The 19,704-nt window shown below is 40.4% G+C and overlaps 1 protein-coding gene across 2 annotated transcripts in view; it reads right to left on the bottom strand.

Moving 5' to 3' along the window:
* The window catches only part of LONP2 (lon peptidase 2, peroxisomal), a 105,317-nt gene that overhangs the window by 8,318 nt on the left and 77,295 nt on the right, over positions 1 to 19,704 (bottom strand). For both annotated transcript variants that reach the window (XM_042919283.1, XM_042919284.1), the window contains exon 12: positions 5,937 to 6,079. In XM_042919283.1, coding sequence (XP_042775217.1) covers positions 5,937 to 6,079 — 143 coding nt within the window. The remainder of the gene's footprint in view (positions 1 to 5,936; positions 6,080 to 19,704) is intronic.

Here is a 19,704-nt window from a genome sequence, read left to right as displayed (position 1 = left end):
CCATCTGCCAACTTCTTTAAAGTCTTTGTATTGAGATCCTAAGCCTGCAGTTCATGAATATTTGATTTTTCTCCTTGTAAATTGGTTTCCGTTGCGTTTACAAAAGGGAAGGTCAGATCCCGTTTGCTTTGGAGAGTGGCTGGGGTCCATGACTGTCCGCTCTCAAAGCCATGTTAAATAGCCCCCGTCTGGCCTGATGCCACACTGCAGAGAGCTGGCTGCTTTCAGAGCCCGTCAGTATAGCCTTTTCTCGGCATAACCCATCCGTGGTGGGCGCTGGGCCAGGCCGCGTGTGCAGCATTGGTGCTGTAGTAAACAGCATGTTTAAATGTTGTGGAACCGAGAAGTAATTTACCACCGCGATTCTTTTGGGCATTTCATTAGTGTTTACACTCTGCCCATTTCTAGCACCTGATTTTGTCTGTTTGAAAGATAAGCTGATGGAATCTCCTGGAATTCACCTTTGGATGCATTCTATTCAAGATGTTTTAAAAAATCTGCATGTCTATCTTCTTTCCTTTAATATTATTTTTTAAATGACCTTCAGATACGGACTTTTTGTACACCACTGCAGGAAGCCAATACTGAGGCTTTAATACAAAATATGAACAGAGTCAGTAATATTCAGATATCTAACACAATCTCAGGACTAGCAGGATGGACAGAACGTAGACACTTAAGGCACAGATGACTAGTTTTCTGAGGCTGAAAATTAAATTTACCATAAAGACTAGAGCTTACCTGTTCTTCTGTGTCACTACATTTACAATCTGAGAGTTTAAGACTGTCACCCCCCAGAGATATTTAGTCAACTGCAAGACTGGCCAGGTAGGATATGTACCCAGTGATGTGGAGGCCTCTCCTGCTTTCACTGGGGTGCAAATGAAAATTGTAGGATTCTCATTCCCTGTCCCGTCCCTAGGGTATTCATGTAACCAGTAAGAGTAATTACAACTGAGCTGTTATTAATGGCAATCTCCTAACTGACCATATTAAATAAGATTAAATAGCTGTGATTTGATTCTGTACCTCGATGTGGCCCAGCCCGTGCTTCTGAGGAAGGACTCTAAAGTAGCGTGCCCCGTGTCAGCACAATGGCATGCAGGCCGCCTAGGCTGCTGCCGACACCTGCACCCATGCCTGCTCCTTCGCACCTTTTCTTCCAGTGCAGGGAGATCTTTCCTTTCCTTTTTAAAAGTGCGTTTAATTGAACTTGTTTCTCTAGGAAATTTCCTTGTATTGGAAAAGGTGACTATGATACTGTCCCTAAGTTTGAAATCTAGACTAAGTTCCCAGAACTCATTTTCCCACCTGTGTAGGGAATTCTAAAGGAATGTTAACTGTTAGTTAAAATGTGCCATCTTACTTTCTCCCTCACTGTTCGTTTCTTAGGTTGGTCACACCTTTGGTAGTAACATATTTTTGCAGATTCTCTTTGATGAGAGTAAGTAGTTAGGGGCGGTATAAGACTATTAATTGCAGGTATAAAATCAGGACTACAAAAACAGTAAAAACAACCTTCTTTTTAAAATATATGTGTTTTTTTGGTGATTGGGGATGGTCCTGTTAGTTTTTACAGAGTGCAGTGGTTGCAGGAACTAGCATTGTTTTTTTAGCATGTACCAGGCACTATGTGGGTGTTTTATATACATTACCTCACCAAATTCTAAAATCCACCCAAACACATACATACAATTACCCCCTGTGTCAGATGAACACATCACACTCGGGGAGGCTGGGCTCATCACCAGGTGAGGGACAGGCCTCCCTGCTCCTCTCAGACCTTCTTCCTCCTTCCTTCTCCTAAACCCCTGTTTACTGCAGCTGGCTTTCCCACATTCATTCCCTTCTCCCCATTTTCTGCTTTCAAACACTATTCTCCTTCCTCACCACCCCGCATCCTGCCATCATCTATGTCGTGCTAGCATCCACCTCTGGCTATCACCTACGGTGTCCTCAGAAAACAGCTGATGCTCTTCTGCTTCCTGGATTCTGTGTTCTCTGAACACCTCCCCAGTTCCAACAACGGTTTCCTCACTGTAACTCAGCCACTCTCCTCTGGGCCCTTATCACTAACAGATACCACACCACCTCTGAAATCTGAATTTTAACCCTGCCATCCCTGATCGTTTTCTTCTCCTTCTAGTTCGCTTGTCCTCGAGACCATTGCTTCTGCCACCTTCACATCATACACTTGCTCTGTCCTAGCTTCAGTTCTCTCCTTGTGTGACAAATGAACCTGTGTTCCAACATTATAACCATTTTCTTGTGAGGGACTCACTATTTGTGCCCCTTTCCTCATTACCCCCACAAAGGGATCCTCATCACACACATGCCATTTCCTGCCCTTCACTCTCGGTCCCACCCCCAGCTCACCTTCCCAAAGACTCTGTACCTGCTAACCCTCTAGCAACATCCATCCTACTCTCTCTACGGGATCGCTGTTATCAGCAAACAGGGCTCCGTTTGGAAACATTCTTCTTGTGGCCTCCACACTCCCTTTGAGCCACCTCATTTCTCTGCAATCATTCACAGCTTCTGAAAAGAGTTGCCCACACACTAATCCACTTTCCTGTCACCTCCCACTCTTTGTCCAACACACTCCCAAATCGACCATGCCCACCACTCCCTGTGGACCGCCTCTTTCGAGGTCATGGACTTCCATGTCAAAGCTAATACACAAACAGCAAACACATTTGGATGTCCCCTCCTTCATGAGGGTTTGTTTGTTTGCCATGCTCCTTTGTTTTCATGGCAGCATAAAACCTATTTCCCTCTTACCTGCCTGTTACTTCCGAACTTTTCTTTCCCCCCAGGGCTCCTCTTCTTCTCCATGACCCTAACTGTTGGCATCTTTAGGGCCTGCCCCGAGGCTACTTGCTTTTTTCTAGGTACACTTTTCCCTCTGGTGACCTCAACATTTCTGGGACTTTAAATATCCTCTCTTTTCTGACAGTTCTTTAATTTATACCTCCACCTTAGACCTCTCCTCTGAGGGACAGGCCTGCATGTCCACACGTCGCCTTTCCTGTGCCTCGGACATTTCACACTTAACATGTTCACAACGGAGCACCAGCCCTTGCCCTCCATGCCTGTCTTTCCCGCCTCAGTAGATGGCACCACCATCCGAAGATCCTGTTGCTCCCACCTGATGACTGTTTCCTTTGTTCCCTGTCCATCATCCACCAGCAAGCCCGAGTCTACCTATAAAATGAGCCTCCAATGGTGCTGGAGCAGTGGCCCTGACGTCAGTCCTGCCTGTGTGCCTTCCTTACAGCACCACCCTCACCCTGGAATTATGTGTTAACCTGTTCATTTTTGCTATGAAAGTATCATGAAAGGAGAGACTGAATCCTGCCTGTTCACTACCGTATTTGCCAGCAGCGCCTTAATGACTATTCACTGAACGAATGAAACTCTAGAAGAAAATGACAGACCCTAGACTTTTATCTTTATGGAGAACATAGGCATTTAAACCAAAAAAGGTGCCTTATAACACTGTGGGATCACCTCTACACATACTCCAACATTCTTAGTGTAATGTCTCTGCAGACTTTTTACCTGGGAGTGCATGAAGAGCGACAAAGACTGGCCACTGTGAATCCCCTGTGAGAACCAAGGCCTGCCCAGGTGCTGGTGCTCCATCTCTCTCACGTGAGAGACAGATCACACCTCTGGAGTCAGGCCTGAACCAAATCTCAGTTCTGGCAAAAGATGTGTCTTCTTGCAAGTTATCTAAACACTCTAAGCCTGTTTCCTCATCTGTCCTTGGAAAGAGGCCATAACTGAGGATTCAAAGATGTCTTACTTGTGAGAGGGTCTTCTGTGGTGCCTGATACCTAACAGATATACACAAAAAGTAGCCAAGAAACCCATCCCAACCTCTCCCATTCCAAAACACAGCACTACATTTGGTAAGAATATAAACAAAAATCTGACGTAGAGCAGATGGCGTTTTTTTTTGGAACTGCCATACTTCAAGCCATTCTCTTTTAGCAGAGAAGGGCAGGAATTAGCTTGGTCTGACACAGTATTGAAGAAGAGCAGAAAGAATACTAGACTTGCCATCAGCTGGTCGGAGTCTGAATACTGACTTTGCCATTTGTACCTTATGGATTTAATCTCATTTGATCTCTTCAGACTTCTTCCCTGGTGTAAAATGGAAGACTCCCAGCACAGTCATGGCCCTCAGGGACAACAAAGAGATGTTCCATAAATCTTAATCTTGGAGATGCAAAAGCTCAGGCAAGGCTGATTAAGAAGTTTGGAGCTGAAGGTCATCAGACCACTAGAAGCAGACAGAAACCCCAGGCTACAGGGTGAAGTCTCTCAAGTGTGGAAAAGATGAACGAAATGTCCCAAACTCCCAAGTACCAGACCTACCATTCTAAGATGCTATTTATAAAGGCAAAATGGCCACTGGACTCTACCTTTCAGATTCATGTTGGTGAAAGTGCTCAGATGCCCAAGGGGAAATAAAATGAGTTTCTCTAGAGCTGCTGAACAGTATTTGTGACATTTCTCATTTCTGTTCTTTTCCTCTTTTTTTTGGTCAAAGCTCCAAGAATGTCAACAATGCTTCCAAACCTAATAGCAGAAATGGCCAGGAGAGAAGGGTATATGCAACAGAAACACATATTGATATTTTGTTTTTATCTGTTGCTCTAGTTTAAATTCCCAAAGGACTGCTGGAACGTACTGTTCCAGAAAGCTTAGAGAAAAAAGCCCACTGGAAATGCAGGAGTCAGAACCTGTTTGCATCTTTACTCTCAAGGCAACTGCATTCTCTCAGAACAGAAAAGCAGGTTTTGTTCACTTTCTCCACCAAAGAAAGTTTTGCTCCATTTCTTAAAACATTTCAAAATTTAAATCCATGATAACTGAAGAATTCAAATACCCAATTTGCCTCTGATTCAACTGTTCAAGACCAGATTTACTGTTGAGAGTACAAATTTCTATTCTTGTAACAGAGTTTTACAGAGAGGCTCATTAGCTTTAATGCAGCTCAGAGTTTAAACAGATAAACAAGATGGGTTTGGGGACTATTTTTCCTTTCCTCAGTTTTAAGACTTGAGGAAAACCTTATCTACTCGTGATTTTAAAAATCAGATGAAGAGATTATCTTCTGCATAATTTATCAGATTTATTCTCCTGAAAATCTTGTTTTTCCTTAAACTGAAAGGAGGAGGTGATGGTAAAGCTTCTGAAGAAAGATGCTATGTTCAGTAGTATAATAAAATTCTTTTCTAGTAACTGACCCATAAATTAAGCTCACATAAGAATCCTCTGAAATGTATTAAAATCCCTCAGTAGGCATAGATTCAATACCTCTCCATCCAGCTGCCTCAACTCAGTCTTAGGGCTCAGGCCTTTCTGACTGGACACTCCGCTGTGAGGGACAGTTAGGAAGAAAGATGGAAATAGGGCTCGTGGCTCTGACCTAAAAGAAACTTAAAACTTATTAACAATGAAATGACAGATATTTGAAAGATACCATCTGGGTCTGGACAAAGATACCATCTGGGTCTGAAGCTAACGCTAGGCTCATGTTTTCAGATATTCTGTACTAGTCTGTTTGCCTACCTTTGTCTCCCAAGCCTTTGATAGCACACACAAAAAAATCCTTAATTAGGAATTAATAGGAATATAGAATTTCTAAGGAGGAAAGTCAGACACTGTTCATAAAATGGAACTAGAGGGCAGAGAATGAGCTCAGATCGAGTTTCCAGAAGAGCATATGGACAAGGTCCCTGGCTCTCTAAAAAAGCCTTATTATCACATAAAGCACTAAAATTCACTACCATAGAGAAAATAAGTTTCCAATCTGTGGACAAAATTCAGCCTCCCAAACCACCCGGTTCTACCTCTCTCCCAATCCATGAAGCAACTATCAGAATAAACTGGTGGGTATCAACAAAGGAAATGAGAATGATCACCTCCATTTCATACATTGGGGGCCCAAGGATGTCTTTCAGAGCATGGAAATCAATCAAAATCGGCATTTCGGGTGGTAGGGCTAAGTCCGTAGTGTCATTGATAGATTCAGGTTTTGCATCTTCTAAGATGTGTTCTTTACAACCTAAGAGAGAAAAATGTATTTAGAAATTCTCAGAGATTGGCAGCTTTGCAAATTCATTAGCAGTATGTATCAAACAGAAGCAAAGTAGACTTTAACAGATCAGTCACCTTTATGTATTTATTCAGGCACAAAAATTCACCTTGTGATCTGTAGAACTCAGGCAGAGAATCAGTCTTTCAAGAGCCCCTTGAAGGTGATGTAATGTGCTGTCTTGTTCATTTATTCAAACCTGTTTGTCCTCTACCCCTCGCACTCCATGTAAGCTCCAGGAGGGCACAACCCCGCCTGTCTTCTTTTTAACCATTATATTCTTAAGCCAGGAACAATGCCTGGCTCTGTTCAACTTTAGAAAACAGACACTGAAAGGCCAAATGCAATAGATTATTTTGTATAATTTCGTTAGATCAATGGGACACAAAGTTTCCAATTCCCTCTTCAGAGGAGTTCCATCAGGTGTCCCATTTCCTGATAGGCAGCATGAACTTGGAAATGACAGATCCCAGTATAAGCAATGCTTCTTTTTGTAAACACATAGTTCAACTCCAAGATTATCATTTTCCAATAAAACAAACATCATGGCAGTGCTAGGGTAAGAAAATATGAAGTCTGGTCTGAAATCCCTATAATGAAGGACTATTTCCTTTACCTGCCTAAGAGCCTTGGTTGCTAACAACTTGTCAGAGTACAGACTCATTTTGGTGTGAGCCTAGACAAACAAGGAGCAAGAGCCAACTGACCTATCAGACCACTTTCTACTGGTCTCTGTAATTCCAGTTTGAGGGAAGAAAAATGTTACTTAAGTCTGTAGCCAGAAACCTAAAATGAATAGATGTTTAAAAAATGTATGAGGGGCGCCTGGGTAGATCAGTTGGTTAAGTGTCCAACTTCGGCTCAGGTCATGATCTCACAGCTCTGGAGTTTGAACCCCGCATTGGGCTTGCTGCTGTCAGTGTGGAGCCGGCTTTGGATCCTCTGTCCACTCGCCTCTCTGCCCCTCCCAGCCGGCACTCTCTCCCTCTCTCTCAAAAATAAATAAAACATTAAAAAAGTGTATATAATATTTGACTGTATTCATCCTCATTTCTAGTTTTGCTTTTCTTTTAGCTTTGCCATACATAATTCTTCCAGTTCTTGTACTATCTCATGAAATGTTTTAAGGCATCTTTCTGGAAATGATTACTGTATGTAGTAACACACAACAAACAGTCATTATAAAGTCACCACTGTCTATTTTATTTTTGTTATGATTCTTCCACTCTCATATCTCATGAAGTTAAAAGAACTGTCTCCTTTCCTTCCAAAAGTGATTCCTGAGTATGTTTAACAATATTAGACCCTAATTTTAGACTCTAATGATAACTGGAGACATCCTAGGATGTTCCTAAATGAGTCCCGTGCAGAACAACCTTGCTATGACCTTCACGGTGAATGGCTCTCTCGGTCTGCTCTTCTGCAGGGCCCTACGAGGGCTCCTCTTCAAGACTGAGTCACGAGAGATACAGGACAGAAAGCAGACAAGAGCTCAGCTTTTCTGCCACTTGCTGGCTGTCAGACCGTAGGCCCAGCATTAAACCTTGAGCTACCTATCTCTACAGAATTTAGGAGAAAATCCTCTGTAGATCACAAAGTGAAGCGCACGTGTTGTACCTTACACCAAGTCTGGAGTTACATCTATTCTTATAGTCATTTCTTCATAATGTCATTTCATCTTTCAAAGTTTGGATTCTAGGAAGTCTTCCCTGGTCTTCACAACTTCTCACAGCACTTTTCTGTCTCACTAACTGCAGTGATCACTGGGTTACTCAGCAGCTTGTGGAAATGGGAGGTTTTCTGCCTGCTGCTCCGTGTGCAGCCTGTCTGAGCAGTATCAGTGACGAGGGCGGGAAGGTACTCCAATGGCCAGATGAGCTCCATTAGATCTCAAAGCAGCACAGAAAGCAGGTGTTGCTGCTTAAAATTAATGCACAGAAAGAAAAGCATCACCTGTGTAAGGTTACTGCTGTACCCTAAAAATGAAGGGTTCTGAAACTTCAGCTGACACACAGAAAGAGGCTGCGAGGCCCTTTTGCCTGGTGTGCCGCTGGATGGGCTTTCCTGAGATCTAATTACTGCTGCCAGCCTGGAATTCACGATCACAAGAGGAAGTCATACTGGATGGGTGGAAGCCAATCCACAATTACGTAACCAATGCTTCAGGACATCCAATCCCTTTCCAAGTGGGGTAGTGAACTCAGGGCTTGGAGCATGGAGGGAGTGGCGATGGGGAGAGATATTTCTAACACAACTAGGCCTCGTAAGATAAAAGATGACAATTTATTTCAGGCTTTAGGAACAGCAACTGTGTTATGAAGCATTCAATACACTTAGAACTAATCTGTGCTTGAAAATGCTCCACCATTAGAACGCAAGCCTAGAGAACTAAAACTCAAACCAAAAAGATGGTACTGGCTAATCAGGAATGATAGGCCAGCACTGGATTTTAAGAGTCATCCACTAGGATCTACATGTACTGCAAAGTGAGAGTAAGGAACTACTGAAAATTCAGAGAACTCACACTTCTATTCCTCATTAAAACAAACAGGCAAAACATCATCTCAACAAAGACGCCATTGAAGGCATGAAGCCTGGGTTATAGATGAAAGCCCTGTGTCCTATGCATGAGCTTTCAAGCACTCAGCTCTAGTGTCATGTCCCCTTCCCTGCTCCCGCCAGGGGGATTAGTACCAAGAGAAGACTGTGGCAGGGTCCCAACAGTTCACTACCAGCCTTGCCCCAAGCAAGGTGGGCTTTTTAAGGCAAGGCAAACAGCAACAATAAAAAAAAGTTTAACCTCTGTTGCGTGCCCTGTCCCATGAGCGCTTCCTAACAAATGGCCAACAGTCACATGAAAGAGGACGGTTTCGCCAAGCAGCAAAGAAATGTAAATTATAAAAGCAAGATACCATTTGCTGGCTACCAAATTAAACTAATGAGCACAGAAGTTTAAAAAATGACAAAGATCAGTGTTAAAGAAAGTGAAGAGGTCTTCCCAAACACCGAGCTTATAGAAATATAAAAAGTGATTCAATCTTTCAGAAAAGCCATTTATCAATACACTGAAAGCCTCCCAGACATCCCTACTCTCAGACCTAGTGGTCCAATTTTGCAGAAACCTATCCTTAAGGTCTTAATCAGAGGTGCAGACAAGTGTTGTGTAGGCAACAGTTTAGACAACAAACCTACCTGTGGCAGCACTGGCTATAATTAGATCCAATATAAATACTCAAATTGGGAACATGGTTAAGTAAACTGTGGAACATCTATCCAATAAAATACTATACAGTCATTAAAATTGTATCCCAAGTGTTTTTAAGTAACATGAGAAAATTGTTTTGAAACAATGTCAATTTGAGGAAAGAGGAGGGTATCCACTTTCACAAGGCACAATTTTTTACCAATGTAACATAATATAAATATACCTGTCAGGCTCTGTGCTGACAGTTCAGAGCCTGGAGCCTACTTCAGATTCTGTATCTCTCTCTCTACCGTCCCCTGCTCACTCACTCACTCTCTCAAAAATAAACATTAAAATAAAAAAATTGGGGCACCAGCGTGGCTCAGTAAGTTAAGCATCTGACTTCGGCTCAGGTCATGATCTCATGGTTCGTGGGTTTGAGCCCCATGTCAGGCTATGTCCTGACAGCTCAGAGCCTGGAGCCTGCTTTGGATTCTGTGTCTACCTCTCTCTCTGCCTTCCCCCTGCTCACGCTGTCTCTGTCTCTCTCTCTCAAAAATAAACACTAAAAAATAAAATAAAATAATATACATGAGAACAAATGACATGATTCAGTCCAAAATGTTAAACTTATTCCCTGAGTTATGAGATTAAGATTACATGATGAAATGGTCAATAAAAATCTCCAATCCTGGCTCTGACTTCCTAGTTGGCCTTGAAAAACGTTACTTTACCTCTTTGTATCTGGTTTCTCTAATCTGTAAAACCCTAATAATTATAGTAACCCTCACAGAGTCGCTGGGAGAATATAGCAATGTTTAAAGCCAAATATGTATAAATGGGAGGAAGTGAATTATATAGTTGGGAGAAATATTTTACACAGACTCTGCTAAGACTCGCAGGTCTTACTCCAGCCACTTTTGTTAGCAGAAGACAAAATGCAACCTAATTCCACCCAGGGCCCCAGAGATAGGGCTTTGACCACAGTCACAGGACAGCTGGGAATCACATAAATTTAACATATGTAAGAAAAAAGAAAAAGATATCAAAACTCAAGATTCTTCTCTGTGCTATAACATATATGACTATTACTAAATAAAGTTGTTCTAAAAGTGGGAGGGACCTGAAGTTCTTCTTGTTGATCTACTCTGCTCAGAGATGTCTCCAAGCTCTTCTTTCATCCATGTTATCAGCCTGTTTTAACAGTCTAATTTAGGACACAGCCAGGATGGTCAGGGAATAACCAAGAGTTTCACAGCATGAAGGCAAGAGATAAGGGAGGAGCACTCTGGGGCATGGTGGGAAATGCACTCGCTCTGCTCAACAGCGGCCCCCGTGCAGTACAACAAACAGACATGTGCTGTGGTGATGGCTGCTGGCAAAGCAAGAGTGCAGTGGGGGCTAAGCCGGGCTCTGGAGTTGATGTCACACGGTTATTAGGAAAGGATATTCTATAGCTACAAATGTCTCATGAGAAAGGATTAGGCTTTCCTGAGCAGCTGTCCCTGGGACACGATTGAGTGTTTCTTTCCACCCACTTTTCCTCTCTCAGAGGAGCATGACTTCAATGAAAGCAGGCCCAAGAGCCCAAGAATCACTGTGGGAAGGAAGGAGAGAGGAAGACATTAAGAGGGGAGGTAAGGAGGAAGAGTAGAGGGCTATCATACCTCTGGAAACACCAGTAGCTTTGTGTTAAAAAAAAAAATTTTCTTATTTTCTGAATAAATCTTGTGGCAAATAGTGTCTCTTGAAAGGTGATCCAACCAATGGAAAGTAGCAGAGACCAGGAACACAAAACAGGCTACTAACATCAACAGTTCCCCAGAATGTGGGGGAAATGAAAATCGAACAAACCACAGACAGCCGTAGGTTTTCTACAATCATCTCTATTGCAGACAGAACATTTTAGTTATCACTTATTCTCTATATCCTGCTTAACTTCAAGTATGTACTACAATCTCAAGTGCCAGCTCATGAGTTCAAAAGCTACATTTTCTGGCATAGTGATAGTAGGAACCGTTTCATCTCGATTATGGAAGAAGTGTTCATTTTCACAAAGAGTGGGTTTTTAATGCTGGTGGGGTAGGGTTGGAGGAGGGAAGAATGGCATGTAGCAGAATCCCCAGGACCCAAAACACAGGGTTACTTCTTCAAAGAAATGAATATTACCTGTTTCTGTCATATTAATACAATGTCCATGGGAAATAGTTTCCTGAAAATGTGTGGGTCTCACTCTGAAGATTAGCAGAATTCAGGAAGAATCAGGAATTCAAGAAGCATAGGATAAAACCATGATATATAAAATTTCAAAGGCCAGGCAGAAAGTCAAAGATCTGGCTCAGCTCTCCATTTTATACTCAAGGAAACTGAGACCTTAAGTGCATAGCAAATCACAGACAGTACCAGGATTCCTGGCTCCTGGCCAAGGTCACCTTTTTGGTCCAGTCTAGAAAAACCACCTAAACTTCAAGAGCTCCTTGACAAAACAAGGCAACCTGGTGGTAAATTTAGAGATTAGATTATTTTTTTCCTAACTGGAAATAATCAACCTAAGTGGTATTACAGACAAGGATTCTCTTTTATGAGTTTCATAAAAGAAAAAAAAAACAACAACCTATGAAAGACTTGGAAATTAGTGGAAAGAGATTGCTGTGTATCCTGTCCAGTGTATTCTTCCAGCTGGTCTGTGTTTTACTGCTTTTAAGCTATTTTTCAATTCTGTATGCTATAGTAACCAGAAAGTAATGCAAATGATGCTCGTCCATAGAAACGGAAGTGAACTTTGTCATGTACAGGTACAGTGGATCCTCGCCCTTTCTCAAGGCGCTAGTTTTGCACATTTCAGCATTCCTGACTGCCTATGTACATACATGTGTACTTTCTGGATCTCCACTGAACCAACTGTAACATGTCTAATTAATAAGTTAATGAAAATCTTTTGATGCATCATTTTATATTTATATGATAGTGATGATTTTGTTATTAAGAAAAGAGTAACAGATCTTCCCAGCAGACAACTCTTACCCATTTTGAGTAGCTAATATTTTTCGATTAAAAAGATATTAGGGCCTCAGACAGATATACAGATACACCAAATCGCTTTAGGTACAAAAACATGAAACATCCCATTTTCAGTATTCTTCCCTTTGGGTAGATCCTTGGAAATATACAGTAGAGGTACAACCTACTTTCCTTACCTCCAAGACGCCTTGGAGTCAAGAAAGCCTGGGTTTGTGGTCCAGGTCTTTCCACCTGGTAAGCTCTAGGACTTTGGGAAATTCCCTTAACCTTTTCAAAACTTTTTATTATGGTAAAATGTGTATCACATAATATGGATTTTAACCATCCACAAGTATACAATTCAGTGGAACTAAATACATTTGCAATGCTGATATAACCGTCACCACCATGTATACCCAAAACTACTTCATCATCTCTGTATAAACTCTGTGGCCATTAAATAATATCTCCCCATTCTCCCTCCCTTCTATTCTACTTTTCTGTCTCTATGAATGTGCCTATCGTAGGTAGCTCATTACATGGAATCATAGAATATCTGCCATTCTGTGTCTGGCTTATTTCATTTAGCACAAGGTTTTCCAGGCCTAGTTATGTTGTAGCATCAAATTTTCATCCTTTTTTCCCACTGTATGTATCCACCACATTTTGCTTATCCAGTCATCTGCTGATGGACAACTGAGTTGTTTGCGTCTTTTGGCTATTGTGAATAATGCTGCCAAGAACACTGGTATCTGTCTGAGTCCCTGTGTACCACACCCTTTTGGATATACACCTAGAAGTGGAATTTCTGGGATATATGGTGGTTCCATGTTTAACTTTTTGAGGGACTGATGAACGGTTTTCCACAGCAACTACACCATTTTATGCTCCTTCCAACAATGCATGAAGGTTCTAATTTCTCCACATCTTTACCAATGCTTTTTATTTTCCTTTTTTTTCTTATAGGCAGGAAGCAGTATTTCATTATGGTTTTCATCTGCACTGATCTACTGACTAGTGATGTTGAACATCTTTCCATGTGCTTATTGGCCATCTGCCTATCTTCTTTGAAATGTCTATTCAAGTCCTTTGGTCATTTTTGAATTGGGTTGCTTTTGTTGGTTAAAGTTGTAGGAGTTCTTTATACATTTCTGGATATCAATCCGTAATCAGATATATGATTTGCAAATATTTTCTTCCGTTTTCTTTTTTTATTTTATTGTGTCTTTTAGTGTCCTATCCATATCACTGCAAAATCTAATGTCATGAAGATTTTCCCCAATGTTTCATTTAAGAGTTTTATAACTTAAGCTCTTAAATTTAGGTCATCGATCAAATTTTAGTTAATTTCCATATTTATTTTAATTTTGTATTAATTTTGTATTTATGTATTTGTTTTGTAAGGGCCCAACTTCATTCTTTTGCTTGTGGATATCATTTTCCCAGCACTATTTGTTAAAAAGACTCTCCTTATTGAATGGTCTCGGTATCCCTGATAAAAATCAATTGACCATATATGTGAGCCTTTATTTCTGTGCTCTCTATTCTATTCTACTGATCTATATGTCTGTCCTTATGCCAGTACCATACTGTCTTAATTAATGTGGCTTAATAGAAGATTCAAAGTCAGGAGGTGTGAGTCCTCCATTTTGATCTTTTTCAAGATTGCTTTGGGTAGCTGGGGCCCACGGCAATTCCTAATGAACTGAAGATCGATTTTCCCATTTCTCTGAAAAAGACTTGAAGTTCCAGAAGAGACTGTACTGAATCTGTAGACGGCATTGAAACGGTAGATCTTAACAATGTTAAGTCTTTCTATCCATACTTCCATTTACTTAGGCCTTTTAAAATTTCTTTCCAGCAATGTTTGGTATCTTTTACCTCCTTGATGAGATTTATTCTTAAGCGTTTAATTCTATTAGATGCCATTGTAAATGGAATTTGCTTTTTCATTTTGTTTTTTCTCATCAGGTAAGTATAATCTTTAATACCCATCCCCTATTTCTCCCATCTCTGCCCATACCTCCCCTCTAGTACAACCAACAGTTTGTTCTCTATAGTTAAAAGTCTGTTTCTTGGTTTGTCTTTTGTTTTCTTCCTTTGCTTGTTTTATTTCTTAAATTCTGCCTATGAGTGAAATCATATGGTATTTATCTTTCTCTTATTTCACCTAGCAAACATGTTGTTGTAAATCACAAAATCTCATTCTTTTTATGGCCGAATAATACTCCATTGTGTGCGTGCGCACGCGCGTATACACCGCAACATCTGTATCCAATCATGAATCAATGGACATTTGGGCTGCTTTCATAGTTTGGCTACTGTAAATAATGCTGCAATAAACAAAGGGGTACATGTACCCCTTTGAATTACTGTTTTTGTATTTTCTGGGTAAATACCCAATAGTGCAATTACTGGATTGTAGGGTAGTTCTATTTTTAACTTTTTGAGGAACTTTCATACTATTTTCCTCTATAGCAGCTTGCATTCCCACCAACAGTGCAAGAGGGTTCCTTTTTCTCCATCCACATCCTTGCCAACACTGTTGCTTCTGTGTTTTTGATTTCAGTCATTCTGACAGGTGTGAGGTGATATTTCATCGTAGTTTTCATTTCCATTTGCTACCGTAAACAGAACTGCTTTCTTAATTTCCTGTTCAGATTGTTCATTTCCCTTATCATCTTAAGCTTCCACTTCCCCATCTGAAATGAGAGAAATCGTATCTACACTTCAAATAGTTGTTATAGGGACAATGGACATAGAATATATAGGAATAATGAAAGCACAGTGTAGCCACTAAGTTTAGCCTAGGTTAGAATCTTGACTCTGACACTTACTGGCCTGTAAACCCTGCCTAGAGCAAGTCTGTTAGCACCATTTTCCCTAAAGCATTTGAGCACTTTGTCTCTGTGCCACCTTTCAGCAATTCTCACAGCATTTTAAACTTTTTCATCATTATTATATGGTGGTCTGTGATCAGTGATCTTTGCTGTTACTATTGTAATTGTTTTGAGGCACCACAAATCACATCCATATAAGAGGGCAAATTTAATCGGTAAATGTTATGTGTGTTCTGACTGCTCTACTGACAGCCATTCCCATCTTTCTCCCTCTCCTTGGACCTTCCTGTTCCCTGAGACACAGCAATACTGAAATTAAGCTAATCAATAACCTTACAATGGCCTCTAAGTGTTCAAGTGAAAGGAAGAGACACACATACACTTTAAGTCAAAAGGTAACAATGATTAGGCTTAGTGAGGGAGGCATGTCTAAAGCCAAGAAAGGCTGAAAGTCGGCCCTCTTGGCCAAACAGCCAAGTTGTAAATGCCAAGGAACAGTTCCTGAAGGAAATTTAAAGTGATACTCCAGGGAACACATGAATGATAAGAAAGTTAAACAGCCTTACTGCTGATATGGAGAACGTTTGAGTGGTCTGGAGAGAAGATCAAACCACGCACACAATTCCCTTAAGCGCACATTCCCCCAGAGCCAAGGCTCTAAGTCTCTTTAATTCTGTGCAGGCTGAGAGAGGGGAGGAAGCTTCAGAAGAAAAGTCTGAAGCAGGGAGAAGTTGGTTCATGAGGTTTAAGGAACAAAGCCATCTTTATAACGTAACAGTAAAAGGAGAAGCAGCAGTGCTGATGGAGAAGCTATAGCAGGTTATCCAGAAGATCTAACTAAGATAATTAATGAAGATGGCTACAGTAAAAACAGATTTTCAATGCAGATGAAACAGCTTTCTATTGGAAGAAGATGCCATCTAGGACTTTTACTGCTAGAGAGGAAAAGTCCATACCTTCAGAGCTTCAAAGGACAGATGACTCTCTGCAGCTGGTAACTTTAAGTTGAAGTCAATGCTCAGCTACCACTCCAAAAATCCTAGGGCCCTTAAGAATTATGCTAAATCTACTTTGACTGTGTTCTACAAATAGAACCACAAAGCCTGGATGACAGCACATCTATTTACAACATGGCTTACTGAACATATTAAGGCCCCTGTTAAGATCCACTGCTCAGAAAAAAAAGATTCCTCTCCAAATACTGCTGCTCATTGACAATGCACCTGGTCACACAAGACCTCTGATGAAGATGTAGGAGATTAATGTTGTTCTCATGTATGCTAAAACAATATTCATTCTGCAGCTCATGGATCAAGGAATAATTTTGATTTCTGAGTCTTATTTAAGAAATACATTTTTGTGAGATTATAGCTGCCATAGATAGTGATTCCTCTGATGGATCTGAGAAAAGTAAACTGAAAATCTGGAAAAACTGAAAATCCATTATGGATGGTATTAAGAACATTTGTGATTCATGGGAAGAGGTCAAAATATCAACATGTATAGGAGTTTGGAAGAAGTTGATTCCAATCCTCACAAGTGACTTTGAGGGGTTCAAGATTTCATTAGAGGAAGTATCTGCAGATGTGTAAAGGGTAAGAGAACTAGAATTAGAAGTGGAGCCTAGAAATGGGACTGAATTGGTGCAATCTCATGATAAAACTTTAAGGGATGAGAAGTTGCTTCTTAAGGATGAGCAAAGAAAGGAGTTTCTTCAAATGGAATCTACTCCTGATGAAGATGTGGTGAAGATTCTTGAATGACAACAGAGGATTCAGAATATTACATGAATTTAGTTGATAAAGCAGCAGCAGGGTTTGAGAGGACAGGCTCCCAATTTTGAAAGAAGTTCTACTGTGGGTAAATGCTACCAAACAGCACCACATGCTGCAGAGAAATCATTAGTGAAAGGAACAGTCGATGTGGCAAATTTCATTGCTGTCTTAAGAAATTGCCACAGCTACCCCAAACCTTCAGCAGCCACCACCCTGAACAGTCAGCAGCCATCATCATCGAGGTAAGATCTTTCACCAGCAAAAATTATGATTAAGATTCACTGAAAGCTCGGATGATGATTAACATTTTTAGTAATAAAATATTTTTAAATTAAGGTATGTATATTATTTTTTTTGACATAATGCATACTTAACAGACTACAGGATAGTGTAAATATAACTTTTATAAGTACTGGGAAACCAAAAAAATTCACTTGATTCACTTTATGTGGTGTTCTGGACCTAAGCCCTCAATATCTCCAATGTATGCCTGTATTCATGTTCTTCACTACTTGCAAATGAATCTTTCTAAATCATTGCTGTGATTACATCACTTCCACGTTTCCTCATCTTTACTGGCCTACATCACAAATTAAGCAAATTCCTAACTTCTAGAAGTTGTGTTCAAGATCAACCACAATAGATGCCAAACCACTTAAAAAAAATTTTTTTTTTTACATGTATTTATTTTTTGAGAGAGAGAGGCAGAGCACAAGTGGGGGAGGGGCAGAGAGAGAGTGAGACACAGAATTTGAAGCCGACTCCAGGCTCTGAGCTGTCAGCACAGAGCCTGACGTAGGGCTCAAACTAACAAACTGTGAGATCATGACCTGAGCTGAAGTTGGACGCTTAACCGACTAAGCCACCCAGGTACCCCCCAAATCACCTTTCTCATTGTAGTTCCCACTATTCTGGAACACCTTTTAGGCTGAAGGGAGTGAACAGCACCCAGACCATAATTTGACAGTTATGGAGCAAAACCTTGTCTAAGAAACTGGGCCCTATGTTCTTTATCTGCAGAAGGAGAGTCAGCCTAGATGAGCTCTAATCTTGCCACACCAACTCATCACAGTGCCTTACACAATACAGCTCTTTAGTTATGCCTGTTGAAATAAATCTTTGTAAAATCTCTGGACGAATGACAAATCACCAAAACAATGATTACTTTGATCTGCCAAAAGATTACTGTTCTTAATGCTGACTTTCTGGGGTAAACATAAACATTTTTAATTAGTGAAGATTAATTATGTAATAATATTATTACAATCATGCTGGGCTCCTGAATTCTGAAGCAGGAGCAAAATGAAATTCATTTGAACTGTTATTTGTGTGCATGGGTGCAGGAGGTGTGTTACTAGGTGTGTCAACAGCTAGTTAGCAGACAGGTTGCCCACGGACCAATGAAGGGGAATACTGTTTATATCTCAACTCTTTAGTATGGGTATGTATATATGGATCCAGACTGCATTTAGGCCTAAAGAGAAAGATTTGTATGGTTGCAGTTATAAAAACAACTAAGTTTTGTTTTGTTTTTTTAACTGAGTCTACTTTAAAAAGTGAGATGAGATGCTGAGATTATAACCGGCTTTGTCATTTCTTACAAGACAGTACAAGTATGTGCCTCATAGCTAAACTGACCATGGACACAATGCTTCTGAGAGCTTTCTCTTGGGAAGGCAGAAAGGGGAAAACAAAGTATCTTAAAAACAAATCAGAAAAACCTGAATATTTCCAACTGTATAATTTGTGCTGTCAGTTTCAGGTTAATCTTTTCCAGAAAACCATGCTCCCAGCCAGAGGAAGTGTGCTAAATGCAACTGAGATTCAAGTTACTGACTGGGGCTGCCAAGGCATTTGTGCCTGCATATTTTCAATCTTTTTTTTTTTTTTTTTTTTTTTAAAGGAATTAGTTCTAATGGAGAAATCCGTGGTTCAAATGCCCAGAAAAACCCTTATGCTAGCAACAAAATCTTTAACATCCTTTCTGCCAGTATTTAATTCATTACTTTGGGGATGATGATCACAACCTTAACATGACCAAATACATTTTCTTTCAAATTCACCTACTAAACATTTCTACATAGTAAATACTGAGATATTGATGGAAATTATGATTGTGAACCATTTCTCAATTTTAGTAGTTATCTGTTCATGAAAACAAAGAATATTAAAATAGAATATCTGGAAAACATATTTTCCCATCTATTTATCCATTCCAATTAATTCTGAGATGTGAGCAAACGACCATTTTGTCTCAACTTACTAAAAGCAATTTCAAAAAGCTACAATATCTATAACAAAGCTTTCAATGATCAATTCAGTGCCTCATAGCACTTTTTTAAAAACTTTTTTTTAACACTTATTTATTTTTGAGAGACAGAGCATGAGTGGGTGAGGGGCAGAGAGAGAGGGAGTCATAGATTCTGAAGCAGACTCTAGGCTCTGAGCTATCAGCACAGAGCCCAACGTGGGTATCAAACTCATGAACTGCGATATCATGACCTGAGCCAGTGTCAGATGCTTAATCGACTGAGCCGCCCAGGCACCGCCCCTATTAGCACTTTAAACACTGGCACAATGCTTGAAACATCTCACATCTAAAAATTATTTTTTATATATCTACTTCCTCCAATGGATTAAATATATTCATTAGAGGAGTTTTCCTTCATCTGCTTCCCAGGAACCAATCTAGAACCTGGCATACAGTAAATGCTAGCTGAATCACTGACTGAATGAGATACTATACAAGGGTCCAAGACACAGGGTCTTAACTTTGTACCAGACAAAGAAGCACGG

This window comes from Panthera leo, chromosome E2 (genome assembly GCF_018350215.1).
Source record: "Panthera leo isolate Ple1 chromosome E2, P.leo_Ple1_pat1.1, whole genome shotgun sequence".
NCBI lineage: Eukaryota > Metazoa > Chordata > Mammalia > Carnivora > Felidae > Panthera > Panthera leo.
The sequence above is the reverse complement of the archived record's forward strand: the minus strand, read 5'-3'. Positions and strand labels throughout refer to the sequence as shown.